This window comes from Protopterus annectens, chromosome 8.part1 (genome assembly GCF_019279795.1).
Source record: "Protopterus annectens isolate FY-2018-M chromosome 8.part1, PAN1.0, whole genome shotgun sequence".
NCBI classification, from domain to species: domain Eukaryota; kingdom Metazoa; phylum Chordata; order Ceratodontiformes; family Protopteridae; genus Protopterus; species Protopterus annectens.
Window position 1 is genome coordinate 274681237 of NC_056742.1, and position 10755 is coordinate 274691991.

Consider the following 10755-nt stretch of genomic DNA (forward strand, 5'->3'; position numbering starts at 1 on the left):
GGGGAGGACATGCAGACTCCACAAAGAAGGCACTTCAGCCGAGAATCAAAGGGGAGAACCACTTGCTGTGAGGTGACAACGCTAACCGCTGCACCACCACGGCCTATACATGGACTGATCAGTACATCACTCAAATACTTCAAAGGTATATTACTTCATTTTTGGAAGCATAAACAGTAAGGCTGGCTTTCTTGAAGCATGGATTAACAAAGAATCATTCAGTATTCTTGCCATATCAGAACCTTGGTTCAAGCTACACATATCTACCAACTAAACATGAGGATCAATATCTTCAGAAGTGTCAACCCTTCATTAAGAATTCAGGGTAATATGCCTGCCCTTGGAGAAAAAAACACCACCATGTTGAATCATATGGTATATGATGAATTGACCTTAATATGATAGCTACAGTGCTTTTATATGGTCACACCAACATTATAATCTGTGCTGTACTATTTAGCCCCTCAACTCTTAGGCCTGCACAAGTCCCTCTGTCTCTGAATTAAATATATGGGTAGATAGGATCATCTTCATACTACTATGGGACACGTACCTTAACCGATTATATGAACTCAAAAAGCTTAATCCCCCATTACTGATTGCATGGGACTTTTGTTAACAGGATCATGTTTGAAGGGGGTGGTAACTAATTCAGCCGACAAATGTATCCCAAAGTTTCCAAAGTAACTTTATCCAAAGTTCTTACAGATTGTCTTAAAACCAATCTAATAATAAACCCTTGCTTGTAAAACCAAAAGCTCATTCCACAAGATCCACTGTACCTTTATAGCTTTCTTCAAGAATGCTTAAACTGATGACAACTACATACAAGCAATAAGGACTATGTTTCACAACCTTCCCAAGCATTACAAACTGTATGTAACCATCTGAGCCTGGTCTTGCTTAACCTGTCCCATCAGTTAGTGGACAATAGGATAATGTGAGATACAGAAGGTATGTATCCACCATAATTGCTGGATCTTCACTATCCCTAGTCCATCTACTTCAATAATCCACTCAGGATTCCCCATCTGAATTCCCACAGCTTCTCATTCCAGACAGCCCTAGTAGACCCAGCCTGACCTCAATATGAGGACATTGTTATTAGTGAGCAGGTATATTATGGAAATATAAATGAGCTTCATTGCAGGGAGGTGAGTCAGTTTGCCAAATTGGATCCACCTTGCAGCAAAATCATATCAGTCAAAGTGAACGGACTAGGGATAATGAAAATCTACTGTTAAGTACATAACTTCTGTTTTACAATAGAAAGATTACTTTCAAGGAGGCTATGTCATACGTGATGAATAAAGATGCTTCTTGTTTTAAAAAAAAAAAAAGGCTAATATAGCCAACCAGCTTCCAAAGATTCAGGGCACCTTCCAAACGCCCAAGCTGTCAATCAGCTCAAACTGAGCTGACTAAAAGACAAGTTTGGGTGCAAATCCTTTCAGAGCTTTCCTACCAGCAAAGAGAGGGTGGCTGATCCCTGAAAGAACAATGCTAAGAACAACAAAAAATAAATATCCAAATCCTGGCATAAAAATGCACTAAAAACGAGGGTGATGGATGGCGGGAGTAGCTACTGCAGCAGTGATCATTTGAACATGCTATGTTAAGTTCAGCTTGCGTAACAGTATTATGTTCATCACATTAATCACTGCTGCAGTAGTCTTAGCTATATGGGTAGATTACCTTAGCTAGAATGGATATAAAAAGTTTACATACCCCTATTAAAATGCCAGGTTTTTGTGACATAAAAAAATGAGACCACAATATATAATTTCAAACCTTTTTCCACCTTTAATGTGACCTATAACCTGTACAATTCAATTGAAAAACAAACAAATCTATTGGGGGAAAAATATAAAAAATAAACGTACAATATGCTGGTTGCATAAGTGTGTGCACCCTTAAACTAATATTTTGTTGTGTGTGTGCACCCTTAAACTAATACTTTGTTGAAGCACATTTTGATTTAATTACAGCATGCAGTGTTCTTGGATAAGAGTCTATCAGCATGGCACATCTTGACTTGGCAATATTTGCCCACTCTTCCTTGCAAAAACACTCCAAATCTGTCAGATTGCGAGGGCATCTCTTGTGCACAGCCCTCTTCAGGTCACCCCACAGATTTTCTATTGGATTTAGGTCTGGGCTCTGGTTGGGCCATTCCAAAACTTTAATTTTCTTCTGATGAAGCTATTCTTTTGTTGATTTGGATGTATGCTTGGGGTCATTGTCATGCTGAAAGGTGAAATTCCTCTTCATCTTCAGCTTTTTAGCAGAGGCCTGAAGGTTTTGGGCCAAAAGTAACTGGTATTTGGAACTGTTCATAATTCCCTCCACCTTGACTAAAGCCCCAGTTCCAGCTGAAGAAAAGCAACCCCAAAACATGATACTGCCACCACCATGCTTCACCATGGGGATGGTTTTCTTTTGGTTATGCAAACTGTTGTTTTTGCACCAAATGTACACTTTGGAATTGTGGCCAGAAAGTTCAGCCTTGGTCTCATCAGACCATAACACATTTTCCCACATACTTTTGGGAGACTTGATGTATTGTTTTGCAAATTTTAGCTGGGCCTGGATGTGTTTCTGTGTAAGAAAAGTCTTCTGTCTTGCAACCCTACCCTATAGTCCAGACATATGGAGAATATAGGAGATTGTTGTCACATGTGGTACACAAGCAGTACTTCACAGAAATTCCTGCAGCTCCTTAAGTGTTGCTGTAGGTCCCTTGGCAGACTCCCTGACCAGTTTTCATCTTGTCTTTTCATCAGTTTTGGACGTCCAGTTCTTTGCAACGTCACTGTTGTCCCATATTTTCTTCACTTTTTGATGACTGTCTTCACAATGTTTCATGGTATATCAAATGCTGTGGAAATTTTTTTGTACCCTTCTCCTGACTGATACCTTTCAACAATGAGATCCTTTTGATGCTTTGTAAGCTCTCTGCGAACCATGACTTTTGCTGTAGCAGGCAACAGAGTAAATGTCAGGAAAATTCTACTAGGACAGCTGAGCTTTATTTGGGGTTAATCAGAGTCTCTTTAATTGATGGCAGGTGTGTAGCCAAGAAGACTGAATGTTGTAATTAAATCAAAAGATGCTTCAACAAAGTATTAGTTTAAGGGTGTGCACACAAAGTATTAGTTTAAGGGTGTGTACACTTATGCAACAAGTGTATTGTACATTTTTTTATATTTTTCCCCTAACATATTTTTTTTGGCAACCGCACAAGGGATGGGGATATTCATCCAAACCCTGGCCCAACCTCACTAGTCAATCCTAGGCCCAATTCTACTATTCCCACTAACTTATGAACTTTAAGTAGACCTTCAAACTCACTCCTGGTCAGTCACCTAATATTAGAAGCTTAAATAATAAGGTCCACCACCTGCATGTACTCTTAGATACACATTCCCTGGATATACTTTGTCTTACTGTAACCTGGCTAAAACCATCAATGGCAGATAACAAGGTTTTACCCCCAGGTTATATCATACTAAGGTTATACCGTACCACTAGGAAGAGAGGAGAGGTAGCTGTACGATACAAAACTACTCTAGATTTGACCTCTGATTCCACACAACCAGCCCGTGTTAATGTTGTTTGTTCTTCTTTCGGCTTTTCCCGGTTAGGGGTCACCACAGTGGAACTCCAGTCCACTAATGATTGGCAGTAGATTTTTTATGGGTACCGAGGTGCCAGCTTGTTGCCCAGCCTTCAGCGAAGGCACGCCCATTCTATGCATGTCTTTGTAATGCCACTCGACTGCAGGGAGGACATGCAGACTTCACACAGAAGGTGCTCCAGCCGAGAATCAAACCGGAGAACCTCTTGCTGTGAGGCAACAACGCTACCGCTGCACCACCGCGGCTAAAAACAAAAGTATTAACATAGCCTGTGTCTACATTCCCCAGGTAATATCGCAAACACCCTAGAAGATATCCTCTCTTGGCTGTCCAGTAACTACCCTCAAGAAACCATTGATCTAGGAGACTTCAACATCGACTGGAATATTTGTTCCTCAGAATCTCCGACCCTCCATGTAAATCTATACGGATTTACTTAAATCATAACATCCCCTACCAGGATCAGTAAACCTAACAACAAAGATAGTATCCTAGATTGGATACTCATTAATAGCCATCCCCACATGTACAGGGCCGGTACGCGACCTGAAGACATAAGTGACCATTTTCTTACCTATATAATCAGGCATAAGACTGACATCCCCCACCAACCTACTTACAAAACAATTAGAAACAACAAAAACTTTAACCCCGCTAATTTCCAAAATGAACTCAAAGCATGTAATTGGGCAGTCCTAAAACATCTACCACTTCAAGAAGCTGTATTATATTTCAACACCAAATTCCTAGCCATGCTTGATACCCATGCACCTGCATATTCTATAAGAATTAAAGCAAATATTGCTCCGTGGCTTTCAAAAGAAACCAGACAAATTATCTTACTTAGAAACAAAGCTTGGACCACTTAGTGTACCACAAAATCCCCCTTAGATCAACTTAGATTTAGACAACTAAGGAATAACACTAAAAAATCTACCACCCTACATAAAAAAAAATTTTTTACTGCCATTTACAACAGAAGCATCAAAACAATCCATAAAGGTTTGGGGCAGGCATAAATAAACGTATTCACCCAGGGCAATGCACAACTCCTACCCACTTGGTACCATTCAAAAACCTTCGGAAGATTTTTCCAATTCCTTTAATAGTTTCTTCACAGAAACTATCTAGTCACTAGCTAACCAACTATCTCCCAGTTGCCCAAGTCCTAACGCCGCCGCACCTAGTTCTCAACTCCCCTTTACCTTTCAACCAGTTTGTACATCACTTATCAGTGCCCTAATCAAGAAACTAAAACCTACGACCCTTGCAGCGGATCTCCTCCCAGCTGAGTATCTACAAAAAGCTGCAGATGCCATAGCATAACCAATCTCTATCCTGATCAATAGAACTATATCAGAAGCCAGTATCCCCTCCATCTGGAAGACATCCCATGTTATTCCACTCCACAAAGGGGGCAGTTCCAGTGAACTGTCAAATTACAGAGCTATAGCCATTTTGTCACCCCTGGCTAAAATTATGGAGAAGTGCATCCATAAACAACTCCTGAGCCATCTCATTCAGCACAATGTCCTGGCTAACTCACAGCATGGCTTCAGACCATTCCACAGTACAACCATAGCCCTTGTCTCCTTCTCCCATGTTATTAATCAAAACCGAAACAACAATCAGCTTTCTTCTGCCCTCTTTCTTGAGCGCTCCAAAGCCTTTGACATGGTCAAGCACCAACTACTCATACACACACTTAAAACTATTCCCCTAGATGTCCCGGCTATCCAGTGGTTCAAATCTTATCTGAGTGGTAGACAACAGGCTGTACTATGGCAGAACAAACTATCTTCCCTTTTCCCTATCACCCTTGGGGTCACTCAGGGCTCTATATTAGGACCCCTATTATTTTCTATCTTTATTAATGACCTGTACAAAGTCATCCCAACAGCCACCTGCAGTCACTATGCAGATGACTCTACTTTGATTTGCTCTGTTTTTAATACTGTTGAAAACTGGCTCTGTAATCGACGTCTCCTATTAAATCCTAATAAAACAAAGCTACTGCTTTTCTCCACCACTAGTAAAGGCTCTGCTCCAACCTTTACTATAAAATCTAACAATGGCACTCTCATTGTCCCAGATCCCTGTACCAAACTCTTAGGTGTAACAGTTGATAATAACCTCAAGTTTGATATGCATATTAATCAAACTATTAAACAAATGAATTAAAAACTTGGCTCACTATACAAGATCAAACCTTTCCTCACTCCACTAGCTAGGGTGGTAATTGCCCGTACACATCTAGTTTCCACCCTCCTTTATGCATCCCCTCTCTTCACGAACTTGAGTAAGTCTGACCTTAATAAACCCTCTAGCTGCTTTAATCATACTGATAGCTTTGCCACTGCAGCAGCATACAGAACACACCACTGTCTGAACCTAAAGAATCTAGGGTGGCTAGAATTGCCTATCCAACTTCAGTACAATCAGCTAATAGTAGCACATAAAATTCTCTACCAACCTGAAAACACACCCGTACTTACAAAAATTATCACCCCTTACAGCAACCTTAAGACACTTCGCTCATCCAACAAATTACTAGTCCAAACCCTCAAAAGCAATAACTCATCTGGAGACTCTCTATATGCCAACTCTGTTTTTCAAAATATTGAACTCACTTCCTGCTGAGCTTACTTTAGAACCCGTTTTAACCCAATTCACAAAAAAAAAATGTAAAACAGTACTTTAAAAGGCAATGGCTATGTCCTTGCTCTAATCCTGACTAACTCTGGCAATATAAACATGTGCTAAAGAGGTCTTTTGGCCACCCCTACATTGCTTCCTAATTGTTACTCCATAACAAATCAGATTTATATATGACAGAATGAATTACTTTTATCCTATGTATTGTATCTGTAACATTAAATGTATGTATGTATGGAGCTTTTCTCCCTGGACCAATTGGACTATCCTGGTCAACAAATGTAAAATGAATAAATAAATAAAAATTGTACAGATTAGAGGTCACATTAAAGGTGGGAAAAGTTTTGAAATTATTTATTGTGGTCTAATTTTTTTATATCACAAAAACTTGGCATTTTAACAGGGGTGTGTAAACTTTTTATATTCACTGTAACTACATTTGGGAGGTGGAAAGAGAAGAGTCCAGGAGCCCCTGGAGAATGGTCCTAACAAAGCTTGATTGTGACTTAGAGAAGGAATCAAGCTTATAGTGCTTTGTAAAAGTATGTAGAGAGGACCAAATAGCAGCTTCTAGAATACATTTAGAATCCAACCCTTTCCAAAAAGGCATAGATGAGGCAAGGCCCAGGTGGAGTGGGCCTTGACCCTGCCTGGAATAGTTTAGTTGTGGTGAGTATAACGAAAAGTAAGCCTTAGGTAACCATTTGGAAATAGTCTGTTTTGACAGATTGCCACTTCTTACCTTCACAAGAAATGAGGAATTGATCATTTGAAAGATTTAGTTCTGTCAAGATAGTACCCGAGCTGTCTGTGGACATCCAAAGAATGGAGTATCCTTTCTCCTTCATTTTTAGGTTCAGGAAAGAAAATGGGCAGATGGATAGCTTGGCTTAAAGTAAACTCAAATACCACTTTAGGCATAAAAGAAGGAATAGTTCTCACAAAATGCTGTCCCTATGGAAAATGAGACAGGGTTGACTCACTATAATTGCAACTCAGACACCCTTCATGCAGACATCAGAGCAATTGGTAAAACTGCTTTCCATGCTAAGAATCTCAAATTAGCTAGATTATCTGGTTTAAATACAACAAGTGTTACCTCCTTTAACTCAAAATTAATATCCCAAGGAGGGGCCACTAGTTTTGTTGGAGGTCTCTTTTATAAAACCACGTTCAAGAACATTTTAACATGAGACTGCATTGAAAGAGGAGGATCCATGGGCAGATATGTTGAAATGGCTGATAAATGAACCCTGACACAGGAATAAGAAAGTCCATAGAATAGTAACTCACACAAATATTGTAAAATCAGAGAACAACTAGCCCTGAATGGTTATGTTGCTGCCACTAACTTAGAAAACCTATTGCATTTGCTAATACATGATTTTCTAGTAGCAGGCTTTTTTGACCCAATTAGTACCTGGTGTCTGTCCTCAGTAAACATGTGACTAAAAGAAATTAAGACCCTATCTTGCAGGCAGTCAACTAAAGATGATTGATATCAGGATGCATGAAACACCCGTATTCTTGTGTGACTAGATCCAATCTATGAGGAAGTTTGTGGTAATTGCCCCTGGTCATTTTTAAAAGAAGGGAGAACCATGGTTGCCTAAGCCAGAAGGCAGTCACCACAATGATCTTGGGGGTTTCTTTATGAGTCTTCATAAGTACCTTAGATATTAGAGGAAAAGGGTGAAAAAGCATACAGGAACATTCCTGTCTATGGAAAAGAAAAGGAATCTGTTTTCCAGGCCTTCTTGCATGGAGTTCTGGAACAGAATCTTGACAGTTGACTGTTCAGAGAAGAGTCAAAGAGGTCTACTTGAGGAACTCCCCACAGATGGATCAAATCTTTAATGACCCCCCCAATCTAGTTTCCATTCATGAGGGCCTGTCCTGGTCCTGCTCAGCTTGTCTGCCACACAGTTTTGCTCTAACGGAATGTAGGATGCCTGCAGAGTGAATAGTGCTGTGAAGCTATAGCCCAGGCTAAAAAGGCTAGTCTTCAAAATAGGTACAACCTGCTTCCTCTGTTTGTTGATGTACCACAATATTGTGGCACTGTCTGTAACCACTTGAAGAAGTCCCAAGAACCAAAGACGGTTCAGAGAGTTAAGTGCATTGATCAGGTCCTTGATATTTATGTGCATGCATCTGTCCTTGGTGTTCCATAACCCCTGCATTTTTATCACCCCTAAAACTGTTCCCAAAGCATAGTCCAAATTGTCTGTAGTGATTGCTTTGAGCAGGGTGGAAGGGGAGACCTGGATTTAAGGATATCTGTGGTCTCCACCAAAAGATTTATCTTCTAACAAACCCCACTTGGTGATGCTGGGAGCAAAGAGTTTTCAGATACCACTGTACCTGTCTGTGAAGACTGAATGCTGTAATTAAATCAAAAGGCGCTTCAACAAAGTATTAGTTTAAGGGTGCGCACACTTACGCAATTAGATTATTGTACGTTTTTTTTTTTTTTTTTATATTTTTCCCATAACAGATTTGTTTTTCAATTGAATTGTACAGGTTATATGTCACATTAAAGGCAGGAAAGTTTTGAAATGATTTATTGTGGTCTCTTGTTTAATGTTAGCCTAGTAGAACGGTAGGTGTATTTCAAACATTTATTTGTTTACTTAGTGTTCCTCATTGCTGTTTACATTATGGAAGCAGGTAACTGTAGTGGGAAAAAATGTACTGTTTCTCCATTTGAAAGCATACCACAACTAGGTAGGGGATTTAAATGATGATAACTAAAGTGAGGAAATATGGGTAGCCTAAGGAAGTAATTGGTTTAATTGTTTTAACTGTTTTACTTAATGGTCTGGGAGTCATGTGACTTGATTTGAAAAGGTTCAAAAGGAAGACTTGCTATAGAATTAATTGTATCTGATGAAGTCTGGATAGTATACCAGACGAAAAGCGCTTCATACTTCTGACTGTAGTTACATTTTTGTAATTTGCTGTGGATTTAATAAATCGAGTGGTCTTAGAAACGTGTATTGCCTGATCCATATATATCTTTCGTGAAACATCAGTCAACACAGCCGAATGATGTACTAAGCATGTTCATGAAAAAAAATAAATAAAAGAAAATCTTACCTGAGTGGCAAGAATATTGAATTTGCTAAGGTTGAATTCTCTGGGTTTTTAGCCTTCTTTTAATTTCCCTCAGGGCAAACCATGTCATCCTGTGTTAGTCCAGCACTCATGGCACTCTAACAATATTTATTACTATTACACAGTTAATCTAACAAATTAAAAAGTAGTATGGTGGTATAATTTTACCTGGCACCCTTCAAGGAAGAGATTAAGAGAAACTGACATGTATTCACTGGCATTCGATTGACTTGATATTAGTGTATAAACCTTTCATCATCTTCTGTCATTAAAATCCATTTGCACACTGTCAATATCCTCTTAAAAACATTAAGCATTTTAATATCCATCTCTTCTTTTGGTAGGATGTTTCTCTTGTCTGTTAACGTCTTAAAAGTAAATACCCACACAATTATTTTAAAAAATTGACTCAAACATTAATAGATGCATTTCTACTAAAGAATGTGCTTTCATTCATGTTATCTTCTTTAAATACCTATATGTCCATGGAGAAGACAGCTTCATCTCTGACTGCTGTTTTAGTTTAATAGTTAAATAAAATCTCTAATTCAGCTAGCAGTTACACAGCAGCAAAAACTGCAACATAAACACTTAAAATTGTTGTTTGTAAATATAAGAGCCTGAGCAGTGCTTAAACAGATGAGGAATATTCTTAAAAATCTTCCTTTACTTTCAAAATGCTTGAAGTCTGAAAAGACTTCAGAGACAGAAATAATGGAGTCATAAGATGTGCCAAGCATGATGCTCGCAACTGTGCCTCTGACCATTTCCAGCCCTCTTAGACTCGCTCATAATCATAAAACACTCATACACAGCCTTGCATACTGCACACTCACAGACAAATGCACACTGTTTGGCTCTAACTGTTTCAGTTTGAAGGAGATTGACTTACCTTTTCTGCTGCAGTGCTTCATCAAGGGTTTCCTGCTTATCTTGCAACAGCCGTTGGAGATGTCTGATTTCTCGATGGTGCTGAGCAATCTTCCCAGCAAAGTCTTCCTCTTGTTCTTTCATTTTAAAGCTTAGGTCTCCAAGCTTGACAGAGGCTTGTTTCTTGTACAACTGAAGAAAACAACAAAAAAGCCATTTGAGTAATACAGACTCTGCCTTCCGTGTGTGGCTACTGAAGCTTAAATAAACTGGGATGATGCTGAACTGAAAATACCCTGCTTTCAGCATGAATCTGGTAGGTTTACAGCAATTATGTTATCCTTCATGTTCAGATGTTGAACTAAGTTACACTGATGTACTGTTATTTTGCAGAGAAATATGTTTCCTTATGGATAAGATGCTTTCTGATTCCAAGTGACAATATGGCTAAGCCAAAAAAGAAGCATCACAGCAT

The 10755-nt window shown here is 39.1% G+C and overlaps 2 protein-coding genes across 4 annotated transcripts in view; one reads left to right on the plus strand and one right to left on the minus strand.

Annotated features, from left to right (window-relative positions):
* Positions 1–10755, minus strand: part of CEP89 (centrosomal protein 89) — a 1387439-nt gene that overhangs the window by 23414 nt on the left and 1353270 nt on the right. For all 3 annotated transcript variants that reach the window (XM_044081875.1, XM_044081874.1, XM_044081873.1), the window contains one exon: positions 10303–10472. In XM_044081875.1, coding sequence (XP_043937810.1) covers positions 10303–10472 — 170 coding nt within the window. The remainder of the gene's footprint in view (positions 1–10302; positions 10473–10755) is intronic.
* The window catches only part of LOC122810311 (E3 ubiquitin-protein ligase RNF182-like), a 28381-nt gene continuing 28095 nt past the window's right edge, over positions 10470–10755 (plus strand). The window contains exon 1 of the mRNA XM_044081876.1: positions 10470–10596. The gene's annotated coding sequence lies outside the window, so the exon portion shown is untranslated. The remainder of the gene's footprint in view (positions 10597–10755) is intronic.